The 15,444-nt window shown below is 38.8% G+C and overlaps 1 protein-coding gene across 2 annotated transcripts in view; it reads left to right on the top strand.

Moving 5' to 3' along the window:
• The window catches only part of LTBP1 (latent transforming growth factor beta binding protein 1), a 548,083-nt gene that overhangs the window by 333,055 nt on the left and 199,584 nt on the right, over positions 1–15,444 (top strand). For both annotated transcript variants that reach the window (XM_073627728.1, XM_073627727.1), the window contains one exon: positions 11,442–11,544. In XM_073627728.1, the coding sequence (XP_073483829.1) occupies positions 11,442–11,544 (103 nt within the window). The remainder of the gene's footprint in view (positions 1–11,441; positions 11,545–15,444) is intronic.

The raw sequence follows: 15,444 nt of genomic DNA, 5'->3' as shown, positions 1-15,444 counted from the left end.
TCCTTCCACCTTAAAGTCCACCACATGTGCTTATAAAATGCGCACACTCACCCAAAATATTGACCCCTGGTTAAGGAATGTCAAAAACGTTTAATTTCCAATAGGTTTTCAGCCAGAGCGGGTCTGATAATCTTCTTTTACTTTCCAACAGCAATTCCCACACACTACTTTAGCTGTATACAGCAAGTTTCTGTGTCTTGCTGTATACAGCTTTATACAACCGCAGCTCAACACTGGGTTTTAACGCCCCCCCCCAACTCACGAATGAACAATTCCTAAGGGCTCGTTCACATGGGTGTTCTGGCTGTGTAAATGAGTGATTTGTTCATGTAGCTGAAGTCACTCTGTTACGCTGCAGGTCCTAATTTGATAGATTTAGCAGGAAATTTGTAAGTGTTGTGTTTTTGTTGTGTTTGTGTCCGCTAATAATGATTTTAGTGTATTTTTAGCGAAAATATTGTTTTGATGATTTCTGGGGGGGCCTGTCAAATAGGTTGTACAGGGCCCCATGATTTCTAACCACAACCCTGACTAATGCTGCATACACACGGTCGGAATTTCCGTCAAAAAATGTGTGATGGGAGCTTTTGGTCAGATATTCTGACCATGTGTATGCTCCATTCAACTATTTCTGTCTGAATTTCTGCCAGCAAACGATTGAGAGCTGGTTCTCTATTTTTCCGACGGAAAAAGTTCTTGACGGAAATTCCGTTCGTCTGTATGCAATTCCGACACGCAAAAAAACACGCATGCTCGAAAACAATTCGACACATGCTTGGAAGCATTGAACTTCATTTTCTTGGCTCATCGTAGTGTTGTACGTCACCGCGTTCTTGGCGGTCAAAAGTTCAGAGAACTTTTGTGTGACCGTGTGTATGCAAGCCAAGCTTGAGCGGATTTCCGTCAGAAAAGCCATCCAAGATTTCTCCGACGGAAATTCCGCTCGCGTGTACGGGGCATAAGAGTATACTGTATATGTATAAAGTTGTTAACCTAACATCCATCAAACATTCCGACTGGCTTAAAGACTCAGAAAGTACTTAAAGAATCAGAAAGTAGTAATTTATGATTCATACTTTGATGATGGTCTAAAGGTTGTTCATGGTGTAACGTAAGTTTTACTGTTGGGACGCTTACTTAGTAACGTATTCATAAATGATATAGAGTTTGAGACTAAAAGCACCATTTCTATGTAGTGGTATAGTGTTTTTTGTTTTTTTTGTTTTGTTTAGTGGAATAAAGTCATTACTGAATATCTCTAATTCACAAAAAGAATGAATGAACTGTTTGCCTGAGCAACTATGTGGCAAATGAGATTTAATGTTAATGAATGTAAAGTTATACTTGAGGGCTAAAAACACGCATCATACATTCTGTAGGGGGAGAACAAGTAATGGAGCCAATAATCGAGAACAATCTGGGTGTTCTGGTAGAATAGAACTAATAATATCATGCAATGCCAGGTTGCAATTTCTAAAGCTAGCAAAATACTTTCTTGTCTTAAGAGGTATAGACTCAAGAGAGAGACACGCATAACCGTGCCCCTGTATAAAGCATTAGTAAGACCCTGTCTAAAATATGCAGTTCGATTATGGGTACCAGTTCACAAAAAGAATGTTAGGGAACTAGAGAGAGGGCAATAAAGGGCAAATAAACTGGTAAGATTCATGGAGGAGTTCAATTATCAGGAAAGATTAGCTGAACTACGGTAAATATATTCTCCCGTGAGGAGAGATGAACAAGGGAGGGTATGATCACCATGTATACAGTAAATGCTTACATGGCTGATATAGTAAATGTGGTGCAAAGTTATTTACCGTAAGGACATAGCAAAGAACAATGGGGCACTCTTTGCGTCTGACAGAAAAGATATTAAACCTTGTAGGAACAATTTGCACCGTGCTTTATGAAGGTTTTTTTGCCTTCCTCTGAATCAGCTGTGGGCATAGGGTGCTGTATATGGTTTTTTTTTATTTTGCATTTCTATTGGTTGAATTTGGTGGACTTGTCTCTTTTTTCAACTTCACTAACTATGTACCAGCCTTGTAATGCTTTCTGACATGAATTAAGCCATTGGAAAGCCAGGAGGGAGAAGTATTCCCAAAAGTTTCTGGCAAATGGTAAGAATAAAGGTCATTCAAAAATGACACTTAGAGCTGTTAAGCCAAGTTTTATGTTTTATAAATTAAAGCAACTCTCTCATGAGGCTAACCATGCTCAACTGCCATAGGCATCAGCATTACATTTCCCAGAGATCTGGCATGTTTATGATTCATTTTTGATATTGCATTTTAACAAGATTAGTATCTAACTATATCGACATCAGTATCTTTTAAAGCATTGCTGTATTCTGGTAGGATTTATTGTTTTCGGTAATAACTCTGTTACGCATAGTATATAGTGGCTTTTTTTTTACAATATAATATGCCATTTCAATCAATCAAAGTATACTGTTTTAATAAAAAAAAGTTGTGATGGAACAATACCACCTGTTTGCAAAGAGTTACATTCCTAACTGTAAAAAGTTTAAAGAAACTCGCTTTTCCTGAGCTCTTGACTGTTTCTGTTCTTAAGTCACCGTAATAATTGAGGAGGAAAGGTAGAATCACACAAGCCATTATTGATTTCTTCTGACATCCCTACACAGTTCACAAACAGAAAAACAAAAATATTTTCCAGTACACTTATTAGCCAGCCTGCAAAACAACCAAATTGACTCTGTCTAATAATTTACGTTAAAAACTGAATGTTTTATTTGCACACATTTGCAAATGTATGCGTAAGCTGCAGTGCCCACTTCAAGCTTCCTCTGTATACTGCAGTCCTAAAAATTTCAGGTTACATTTGCAAACACAGTAAGACCCCTTTCACATTGAAGGCGTTTTTGAGGCACTAAAGGGCTAAAAATAGTGGGGTTTTTTTTTTTAAAGGCAAATCCACTTTGCACTACAAGTGCAAACTACAAGTGCAAAGTGCACTTGAAATTGCACTGAAAGTGCACTTGGAAGAGCAGTCGCTGTAGATTCGAGGGGGTCATGCAAGGAAAAAAAAACAGCATTTTAGCTTGCACATGATTGGATGATAAAATCAGCAGAGCTTCCCCTCATTTCAAATCTACCCCTCAGATTTACAGTGACTGCACTTCCAAGTGCACTTTTAGTGCAATCTCAAGTGTACTTTGCATTTGTAGTTTGAAATTGTAGTGCAAAGTGGATTTGCCTTTCGTAAATAACCCCCAGTGCCTGTAAAGCACCTGAAAAATGCCTCCCCTGCAGCCCCAGTGTGAGAGCCCTAGTGCTTTCACACTGGAGCAGTGCGCTTGCAGGACATTAGAAAAAGTCCTGCAAGCAGCATCTTTGGAGCGGTGGAGGAGCGGTGTATACATTGCTCCTCCACCGTCCCTGCCTATTGAAATGAATAGGCAATGAATAGGAAATTAATAGGCACTGCTGCTTGCAAATCGCTGCTTTGGCAGCAGCGCTTTTTAGGGACATTTAACCCTTTCTTTGGCCGCTAAAACAAAGGTAAAGCCTGCTAATGCGGCCAGCTGACAGTGTAAAAGGGCTCTTACAATGAAAGGTGAAAATGGCCAAAAGAAAAATACAACTTCTGCTTCCTTATGCTTCCACTCACTTTGGTTAGCTCTAAGTACTTAACTTTCCAGTTTCAACAGGATTTAATGGAGCTAAAGTAATTTTCATATATTCCTTCCTCTCACCATGTTTTTTAGTCAGAAAGTCTCAAGAAACAACGGTATTTTTTAGAGGCTAATGGTCTGTGCAAAACCATTGCACAGAGAAAGTAAGTATAACATGTTTGTTATTAAACATGAGCAGAGGGGATGACAGGTCCTTGTCTGCTCCGCTGTTGCAGGGCGGACACAGCCCACTGTCCTCTATGGGCTGTTGGACGGAAGGTGACCACCTGTCCATTTCCATTCAACTGTCATCCGATCTGCCAAACCATCCCCATCCATCATTTTTTGGCAGATAGGACTGGACCGGATGTTGGCAGGTGTCAACGGACACATGTCCCTTGACATCTGCCACTCCATAGAGAGCAATGAGTGGTATAATCGGTTCCACCTGAAAAATAGAGAGGCAGATCTGATAAGTCAGTCCGTATGAAAGGGCCTTACAATCACTTTAAAGTTGGTATCTTGGGCATTTGCAACTTCATATAGTTACATATAGACATGTGCAATCCGTTTTGTAACGAATCGAAATTCGGCCGAATTTTGCATGTTTCGGACATTCGGATGCATCCAAATGTCCGAATAAAAAAATAACGAATTTCAACTAATACGAAAGAAATTATAGCGAATATAACGAATGAATTTGACATGATTCGGTAATTCGTTAAAGATCTAATGAAACAATTGGTCAACTCAAAGTAAATCTTACAGTCCAATCAGCTGATTAATTTTGTGCTGGAGGTTGGATTACTGGAAAAGTGCTTTCCTGAGAACTGAGTGAGAAGGGTGTTGTATTGTATTTGAGCAGAGGAGAAGAGATCTTGTCATTGTGTGTGTTAATAGATTCAATAAACAAACGAATTTCCAAACTACGAATCATTATCACGAATATATATACATACATACATAAATATCGAATTTCAACTAATACAAAAGAAATTATAGCGGATATAAGGAATTAATTCGACATGATTCGAGATTAAGTATAATGAATATCGACACTCTACAGAAATAACGAATTATCCAAAAACGAATTAACAAAATTTTCCGTTGTGCACAAGTCAAGTTACATAGATAGGTTGAAAAAAGACACAAGTCCATCTAGTTCAACCAAAAAATAAATAAAATACAATCCCATATACACAATCCTTCACCCACAGTTGATCCAGAGGAAGATGAAAAACCCCAGCAAAGCATGCACATTTAGATAAGTTTACTAAACTATTACCTTTTAACACAGCTATTTCCTTTCTGCTGGTAACCTAAGGAAATCGTGCTCTAAGCACAAATGATTGGTGCAAAATTATCATAGGCACCTTTGGATTCCAATACTTAACTTACTGAAGTTAACTTCCCAAGTTAGGCCCTTCAGCTTTATCTGCAATTGGTGTTTAGCTCGTGAAGAATTATCTTAAAATATAGAATGTTAATTGCATCTGTCTGTAAAATGTTGTAACTTGTTGAAAGATTTCTGCTCTACTAGTTTATTGCCACAGTGAATACACCAGTGCCACACTGAGCATGCCTATATTAATGAGTGCGCAGATTTTAGATCTTGTACTTTTTTAGACTTTTATTGATGCCATAGGATGTGAGTTCACTGTTGGGAAGAAACCACGTAGGTAGATAGAGTGATCATATTACACTGGATGGTAGTTATGTAATTCTAAAGATGATATTAACATTGCATATACATTGTTCCTAAAGGAAAATGATAGTGTACTTTCAGTGAGTATATCATTTGGATCAGACAGTGTAGACAGGTGAATCCCTCCCACGGAGCCATTTTGTTCTCCCGGCCGGGATGGCTTCCCCTGCCCCTCCCTTCTGGGAGAACACAGTGATTATTGCTATAGCAGCCACTAGCCTAGCAATAATAACATGTAAAATCCGGCAGGCTGATTGAACCCAAGTAGATCGATCAATCAACCTGGGTACATTCAGCCTGCCCATACATGGTTCGAATCTGGCCTGGCTCAGCTGGAGATTTGAACCGTCTATGGCCGGCTTTAGACTTATGTGTAGCGCTGCAGAGCAGAAAACAAAATCTATGGGTGCTATAAGCAAATATGTCTGCTCCTATATACTTAGTTAGGAACTATACACAGAAGGGTTTATTAAACATTTACATAGATTGATAACACTTTTTTCCTCAAGTTAGACTATTTTGCAGTTATTTTTCAAACACACTGAACAGATTATGCATACCTTTTAATACTTTAGGACTCATTTTAACCATTTCAACCAAGTCCTATAGAAAATGTAAAAATAATTCATTGTGTGTGTTAAAAGTCCCCTGGTTTTGAATTTATATATTTCTTGGCCAGGGCTGCATTGCAAAGTAATTACTGTAATCATGTTTAGCAAAAATATTCTGTATATTTTATGTTAGAAAATGCAAAACAGAGGCTACATTACATACAATATGTATGTAATATACAATATGTATGGATGTACAATATTTGATATCCAAATTTGGGAAGCTCAGATGTCATATATGGCAAGCAAATGAAATAAAAATCACTACTTTGAAGGGTGATATGCATATAGAAAATATTTTACCCAGTTAATAGTATGAATATATAAAAAAGCATCTCCTGGTAACATCAGGAGGCAGACTTTCTGGAAATTTTCTTTCACACACTACAGTAGAATAGGGTAGGAATATCATACTTTGCAACAAAAATGTGGTGTTAGTTTTGGAAGGCTCTTTCAGGAATTGTACATTTGATTTATCTCCTTGGCGCAGTGTTGCCCAGCTGCGTAAACTCTTTTGTTTAGTTACCTCAGTCCACTACCACAAAAGAGAATTCTATGAAATGTTCTGTGATGTACACAACATGGAATGAGAAAAGTAATTAAAAGTTCTCCTGTGGATCTGACTACTGCTCAGATTTGTACAAAAGCTGATTAATTCCTGTAAGTTGTGTTAGCACCGGTTTTGAACATTAGAAGCGAAAGGAGTGCCATAGAAATGAATGGTTATTGTTTAAATAAAATCCTGGTGGGGAGTATGGTCCTGTGACCTCTCAACTCCAAAGGACAGGCTTTCCTGCAATCGGGTTAGCCAGAGAGAACTGTGCCAGATACTGCAAGCTCCATACCACAAACTGCATTTTCAATGAGTCCCAAATACAGAATTTGCCATGCAGTAGTACTGCAAAGAATAATGGAGAGTGGACAGTGATATAGACCCCAACAAGTAATGTGCAAAGGACAGTAAATCTTAGCAACAAACTAGAAAACCATACAAGGCAGTTTTCATTCTCAGTAAGAGTGGATCCCCTTCTATGGGGCTTTTGCTTAAAGGATACATATATATTTTGAGCTAACGAGTGAACATTTTCCCTCCTCATAACATTAGTACTAAGAACAATAGACCTCACATGCAGACTGCCTAGGCACATGGTATCATTGTAACCATGGTAGTGGCCAGGGTAGTAACATACTTTTCACTATTAAACTCTATCCAAACTTTTTTACTATATTGAATTAGGAAATTTGATTGCTGCCTGTCACGACCATGGAGATATTTCATCTTGCTTCATAACCTTGTGAGTGCCTGTGACAACAGGGCAAGAGAATTGGGGGGGGGGGGGCATTGGGTAGATGACAGTTGTCATAAGAAAAGGAAGACACCAATAGTAATAGGTTATAACACTTCTCCATTTTACTGACAAAAATATTTTGTTAAGTCTTTGTTCTCAGTGGAATGGTTATTTTTTTTTTTTACTACCTCTGGTTCTGAAAGGAGGTGAGAGAAAGCCCCAACAGGGACAAAGTTTGCAATAACAAGATATATAACAACCTATGCATGGGCTTATCTATTAAGGGCACCACATCCAGATTATGATAACTTTAAATGGGAAGTCAGAGAAAGGCAGACTTTTAAGGTACCCAACAAAGTCTTTTCTAATAAAATAGAAATAACTTTTGTCAGTATAGCAGTAAAATAAATATTTCTGAGTACAGTTGTATCTCTTACAATGCCTCAATACTTAGTATAGCTTATATACATTTTACTTTGACATTAACAAATATTTCAAGAGATGTCTGTATACCTTTAAGTTCCTTGGTCATAAATGCATGACTGTCAAAACTGGAGGGGACAATACATAACATATACTACATGGATTTCTGTTCTTATTAGATCTTGCATACAATACCATATGAGCTTGTGGTTGACTTTGGAAGTTGAGGACTTAAGCCTCATACACACGATCCGACTTTCCGACAACAAAACCGTGGAATTTTGTTCGAAGGGTGTTGGCTTCAACTTGTCTTGCATACACACGGTCACACAAATGTTGGCCAACAATTAAGATCGTAGTGACATACAAGACATACGGCGAGCCGATAAAAAGGAAGTTCAATAGTCATGTGATAGCTCCATTACGAATGCTAGTTTTACAAGACAGAGCGCTTCCGGTTCGTCCTTGATTCCGAGCATGCGGGTTTGTACTTTGGACTTTTGTCTGACGGACTTGTGTACACACGATCGGAAAGTCCGACAACACACATTTGTTGACGGAAAATTTAAGAACATGCTAGCCAACATTTGTTAGCGGAAAGTCCGACAACAATTGTCCGATGGAGCATACACACGGTCAGACTTACCGCCAACAGCCTGACATCCAACATTTCCCATCAGAAAATGCGATCGTGTGTATGTGGCATTAGTGTCTGTCCTTGGTACCCATATGCACTCCCTGAAGTTTCTATTTTAGCAATGATAATGTAAATATTTTGGACTATTGGAATAGGTGGAACTATAGAGTTTGATTTACAGAAGCTCATTGTACTCATGTGTGTTTTATGCTTATTGTAGAAATTATCCTCAATCATACTCCTGAGGAAAAGCAGAATTTAGTCTCCACCTCATCACCTGTCCAGCAGAACAGGAATATATAGGGGTTGATTTACAAAAACTGGAGAGTGCTTCTATCTTCAGCTTGTTCACTTAAGCTTTGACAAAAAAGCCTGGAAGCTGATTGGTTTCTCTGCAGAGCTGCATCAGATTTTGCACTGTTCAGTTTAAGTAAATCAACCCCACAGTGAAAGAAAGTCATTTTGACCACTGTTTATAAGCTGTATGAATACATACAGTAGAGTGTGAATAGGCGTGGGTTGGAGATAATTATGAATATTGGGGCATTGTAAGGCATCATGAACATGTGGAGGGGGGGCGGGGGGGTGGATGCCTAGTATGCATGCCAGTATCCAATGTTCCAATGTTTACTTGTCATTTGACTATGACAGTTGTGTGAGACCTTTGGTCTTTTGCATGATGGTGATCTACAGAAGAGTGTTATTTTTGCCCTTAACACCCAACCAGTCTCTAACATTTCTGCAGTGCAGACTGAAAATAAAATGAAGAATGAAACTGATTGCTGTGGACACCATACTATATTTGCTAGACTTTCCATAGCATGTCCCAGCTTTTCTCTGGAAAAGGATTAATTCCACGTAGTTTTCTTTTTTCAGAAACGTTTTAATACAGATTTATTGTTTCTGTCTAATGTATGATTCCTTATGAGCATCTGCCATTATTTATAAAAATTACAATACCTCTCTTGTAAAAAGTATGGAAATTTTCTATTATATTTTGACCCGTACAGTACTGGAATTATCAAAATTTGCCTTTACATTGTTGAAACTGTGGACCCCTACGCCTAGGAATGGTATTTCCATTCTGGTCCTATTTAATATATAATATGTTAAGATTTATGTAACACTTTTTTCCTTTGTGACTCCAAAGGATTTACAATTTGACATTTGTTTTTCCATTAAAATTGGATAACTGGCTTTAATTTCTTTAGACTAGGCTGACCTGCTGTATTTTTAGTATCTAGAGGTGCAGAGCTAGGGGACAACTGTAAAATGTCAAAGTTGCATGACTGAATCCAAGGTTTTTTTTTAATTCTTTGGAAATGTTAAAAGGCTGAAATGGGGCAAGTTGCCTAAAGTATATTTCCACTTTTATAGTCAAAGTTGAGAAAATCCTACTAAACATTTGTTATACTGTAGGTTCCCATTTATAAAGCATACCAACACAAATTAATAAAAGTGTATTTCTCACCTTTACAGATATTTCTTTGAAGGTGTCATTGCAGACTTCAAGCTTCTCGAAACAGATTTAGTGTGAGTCTGTCTCAATAACAAGGCTCAAGACAGGCTGTGCTTCCTCACATTAACATACAATAGAGATGTTTAAAGCGTTTGTAATCCTAAAAAAAATTGGATCCTGTTCCTTTAAAGCATTTTAAAGAGCACAGTGCTTCTGCTGTGTAATTTGGCCCCTTGTATCACCTGAAATACCTGGCTGATCCTGCCTGGCTATGATCTCCCTTGTGTAAACTGACCATGTTTATCATGGCTGCTGAGCCCTGACACCATGGTCAGTTAACGTGCCTCTGTTATCCACAGCTTTCCTGTCTCTCCTATATCCTCTGTCCCCCCTCCCTCCCTGCCTGTTAGCTCTGTGTCAGGACCCCCCCATCCCCTCCTGCTGCTGAAATAACAGTAAAAAGTACACACCTTCCCCTCTGTTAGAAAACATTCTATGCTGCAGTGTCTATGCTTTGTAAAAAATATCCCCATTACTACCTTATTTCACAGCCCCGCACATCTCTTACGTGACTTCCCACTGCTCCCTTCCTTCCCGGCTGACATTTTGGCTCTATCCTCCTTTCCTTCCCTCTTCCCAACTGACATCAGCGGGGGATTCTCGGCCGCTCCCGCTCTAGCTGGCAGATTGGGAGAGGGAGCAGCGAGGAGTCACATGAGCGCCGCTGTGAAATAAGATAGTAATGGGCATATTTTTTTACAAAGCACAGACACTGCAGCATAGAACATTTTCTAACAGAGGGGATTGCATGTACTTTATACAGTGGCTTAACAACCACTTTAATTTCTAAATTTTTAACCCAATGTCAGTGTTCAAATCTAGTTTACAGCTGATAATGAGATCTGCCTGCACAGTGCACACAGGATTGCTTTTTATAGCAAAGACAGTTCCCCAGCCTCTTCACAAACAAATACATACGTAGAATTTTGAAGTCTCAGGGTTTCCAGATAACAGTATCTAAAAATGTAAGCTGCAATATAAATGTTTTCTTTTTTTTTTAGTTCTGCTATATGAATGAGAGCGTGTAGCAAATATAAAGAAAGGGTTATCCCAATTAGGCTGCATACATTTTATTCTCTAGTGTTTAGGCAAGACCTAAAGTGGATTTACAAAGGTAGTGAAAATACTGTAACTGATTATTTAGCAGCCTGATAAAAGAAATGTGAAACATCTGAGTTAGATTACCTTTTAAAATCAATCACTAGTTTATAAAAAATTTGGGTGAGAGAGGGTGCTTTGGCTAACCCCATCTCAAGAACACTAGTTGCCCAGCTTTCTCTGATTTCCACTGACCTGGAACACACATGCATATTAGAAAGTCAAAGTGCAGTCAGAACTCTAATCTGCATACTTGTTTGGGGTTATTGACTATTGGATCAGTATGGCAGTCAAGCAGCTGCTTTTACAAGTAGAGTCAATGGTAACCTACACATTCCTTCAATACAGGTTTATTTCACTGTCACACCTAAGCTGCAAATGTATTCTGATGTCTGCATGGAGTTTATTTACTTTCTGCTGTTTTATTATTCATTTGTGTATTTTACCACTCTTTTGTGGTCAGCGGTATGTTGTTATATACAGTCACTGATAATCGTTTGTCTTCTTTTTCTCTTTTCAAAGTGTGGTAAGCCACTTCCAGGACTTTCAAAGCAAGAAGATTGCTGTGGAACAGTGGGTACTTCCTGGGGTTTTGGCAAATGCATGAAATGTCCAAAAAAAGCTAGTAAGTAGTATAAAAAATGTTATCTGCATGTATGCTACAGAATCCACACTATCACTCTGCATATCAAACATACTAGTGCACCATAGAGCAGGATGACATTCAAATATAGAGGAATAGTTGAAGTCCATTTTGCTGACCATACAGTCAAGCACCTCCTTGTTTAGAGATAGTTCAGCAAATTTAAATTTTCCTTAAAAGGAAAATAATTATGTGACTATTAGGACTGATAATTTCATATAAATAGCAGAGTGATTATCAACAGTCTTTTTACATGTCACGTACTCCTCATCAAAACAAAGAGCAGTAGCGTCAACCTTGTTGCATCAGGAGATATGTGATTCTCTCTAATGGAGGTTATCGAGCTAAGAGCCTAATGCCTTGTTCACATGGTCGGACATTGATCGGACATTCCGACAACAAAATCCATAGATTTTTTCAGATGGATATTGGCTCAAACTTGTCTTGCATACACACGGTCACACAAAGTTGTCGGAAAATCCGATCGTTCTAAACGCTGTGACGTAGAACACGTACGTCGGGACTATAAACGGGGCAGTGGCCAATAGCTTTAGTCTCTTAATTTATTCTAAACATGCGTGGCACTTTGTGCGTCGGATTTGTGTACACACGATCGGAATTTCCGACAGCGGATTTTGTTGTCGGAAAATTTTATAGCATGCTTTCAAACTTTGGGTGTCGGAAATTCCTGTGGAAATAGTGTGATGGAGCCCATACACAGTGGGAATTTCCGACAACTAGGTCCTATCACACATTTTCCATCGGAAAATCCGACTGTGTGTACAGGGCATAAGAGAAAGTGCATATGACTCATAACATCTGTTGTCATTAGAAGTTCTTTGTGTTATCATCAACTACTGACAAGTTGGTATGTTTACTTCAGAAGAAAATAAAAAGATCTTAGTGAACAAGCTATGCATTCCCATTATGTTTGTTTTTTATATATATTGCCACATTTCTCTTTTAAGCAGAAGCTCTTTTGTAGTAAGGAAAAGGGACAAACTGTCATACTTACCTAGGTGGATGCTGCATCTCTCCCCTGCCCCTTTAGACTGAGAACTGAGAAATTAAAGACAGCTGATTGCTCAGTCCCCCATGTTCAGTGAGCAGAGAGCCAGTGGCTTTTAGTCACTGGCTCTCTGCTCTGTCCCTCCAGTGCTCACTGGAGCGCAGGGGTTAGGAGAGGCTAGCTCAGTCTCCCAGTAGCACTCTGAGAGGCTGAGCCAGCTTCCGCTCAGGCATCTGGGGGGTTTCCGACATTAAAATTTGGGATTGATCCGTAGCCTGGACCAGCTGAGTGACATCAACTGACAGCAGAATCTGGATCACAGGAGAGCAGAATTAACTGCACTCCTGTGATCCACAGGAGAAGTAGGGCCAAAAGATCTTTTGCCCTACCTCTCCTTTAAGTGTCATGGAGGCCATGGGAGCTTGTATGAGAAATAACTTTGGGCTAGTGCACCTAATAGGAAAAATAACTAAGGTGTGGGGTGTTAACAGCTAACGGACCACCCCTTTAGAAAATGTATAATATGCTCTTCTCCATTGTTCTGACAAGATAATGGGGGGCTGGAGTGGGGGCATGCTGAAGTTATATTGTTCCAGAGATGCTCGGAAGTACTGGGCATTTCAGCTTCTATATCATTTGACTACTATGATTGGCTTTTACAGTGGTCACATGATATGGAGCCCGTCCTGCTGGTTTCCAATCAGAAGCCTTGTCTGAGAAATGTTGGTGACAGTTTGGTCAGCGTGGGAGGAGTGGACCGTAATTGTGCACTCCAGGCTCAAGCTCATGCTGCTGTGGCAGCAGAGACTTAAAGCCTACCTTTTTGCCACTGCATATAAGCATTATGCAATTGACAAGAGTTTTTTTTTTTTAAACAGAATATATTCAAATAAGACTATAACATTGTCTGAGTCTGGGTAAAACTCCAAAGTTTTGCCCTTCAAAATGGTAGACAAACTCTGTGTGGGTGTGACCTTTTAAATGACATTTGTATTTCTATATTCAATTGTAATTCTCATATGTGTCTTTTATAAATGCTAATTACATGTAAAAGGTTAAATATTGTGCAGTCACAGGTTCAATTTGCTCTGTTAGATATACTTTTGCAGACAAATACAAATTTAACAGGAACTTGATAATGATGAAGAAGTGAGAGGAGGTGGCTCTGACTGATGAACGCTGATTCATTTAATATTTAAGCAACCCCAAGGACCTGACTCATTCTCCAAGTTTCCAACATGGCAAAGAGAATGAATCATGTTTAGGGCAAACAGCACTAAGGTACAGCATTCTCTCCTCACAATGAATCATTTTCATTATGTATGTCTGGGAGTGGGACACACTTTCATGGCTTATTCTCAAACTTATATCAAGTTTCCAGGGCAACTTGGGAGAAAATAATACAATTATGTATTCCAGCACATCATTTGTTATTTTTGCACATTCCCTGCAGGTTCCCATTTTGTAAGTTTCCAGTCAGGACACGGCAAGTGTTTAGTTCTAATCTGCCAGCAGTGCAAGTCTCCACAGGGTACATGTCTCTTGGAATCACGGGGCTTGGCATCAGAACTGCCAGAGTTGTTTCTGAAAGACTGGAACTTTACTGGAAAAAATCTATTCAGCCTAGTTAATAATGAAAAACGAAACTTACTGTACATGGCTACCAGACTGTGCAAGTAATGAGATTGTGTGTTTATTGTAACATAAAAAGGCATCAAATTGAATTTTCCTTTTCAGGAACAGTGCTGTATCTGGTTTAGGCTGATTTTCTTCCTTGACATTTTATTTTTTGACAAACATGACAGTACTCTTTTTAAGGCAGTAACATACATCCATCATGCCCAGGGGAGAGAGAACCCAGTGTTTTTCCCCGCCTCTGCTATGGTAAAAAAAACAAGAAACCCTTGCCATATATATTTTACTGCTGGCATTACTTACTATTTAAATCTGAATGGTGTAAATTCTGTACATTTAGATTTGCACAGATTAAATGGTGGAAGCACTACCAGTACATTTAACATTACAAGTGTTTGCAGGCCTCTGGCACTGTGATCTGCTTCGATGCCCAGGTGTTCCAGGAACTGCTGCTACATTATGGGGATTGTACTTTGTTCCACCCTGCTAGAAGATTGTACAGGTTGTAGCGTTCTTTCTAAAAGAAGAGAGCACCTTAAACTGAAACATGTATTTAATTCATTTTTAAAATTCAAAGCAAACTCTCCCTTCTATCTATGTCTCTAGGTTTTATTTTGTTGAGAAAGTACTTTGAAAAATACCCCCCTAGCATTTCTAGACTCTGCCCTTAGCTCAAACATGCAGGCAGAAGGATGTGCTTAGCTGAGAAAGCTCCTCCTCCAGGTGACAGGAAAAAATTAGGACTCTGAGGATGTATAACATCATTTTGGCCTAGGCCAGTAAATACAGACGCTCCTCAATTAGCAACCTACCTGTTTAATGACCGTTCAGACTTATGACCAGCTCCAAAACCAGTCTGTATTGTATGCTGTATCAGAACTTTGATCATGGAAACAGCAGTACACTACTGTTTAAATGTTTATCATATATATATATATATATATATATATATATATATATATATATATATATATACCACAAATGTTATAAATGGTGCAAAGGTGACATTAAAACAATATCTAAAGATGATTGACACAAACCCTCTACCAGTCCAGTATGCTTGATATGTTGGGGTAAGGGGCTGCTCCTCATTTAGTGACCAATTCACTTAATAACCTAGTCATAGGAACAGCACTAAGTCATTAAAACCGAACTTCCCCCAAAGGGGGAAGTTCCGCTTCTTTGCCTTCTCGCCTCCTCCCCTCTTCCTCTTTAAGTTTTCACACTTTATTTTTTTG

The sequence above is a fragment of the Aquarana catesbeiana genome, linkage group LG04, assembly GCF_042186555.1.
Source record: "Aquarana catesbeiana isolate 2022-GZ linkage group LG04, ASM4218655v1, whole genome shotgun sequence".
Classification (NCBI taxonomy): Eukaryota; Metazoa; Chordata; class Amphibia; order Anura; family Ranidae; genus Aquarana; species Aquarana catesbeiana.
This window is presented reverse-complemented; position numbering and strand designations above follow the sequence as displayed.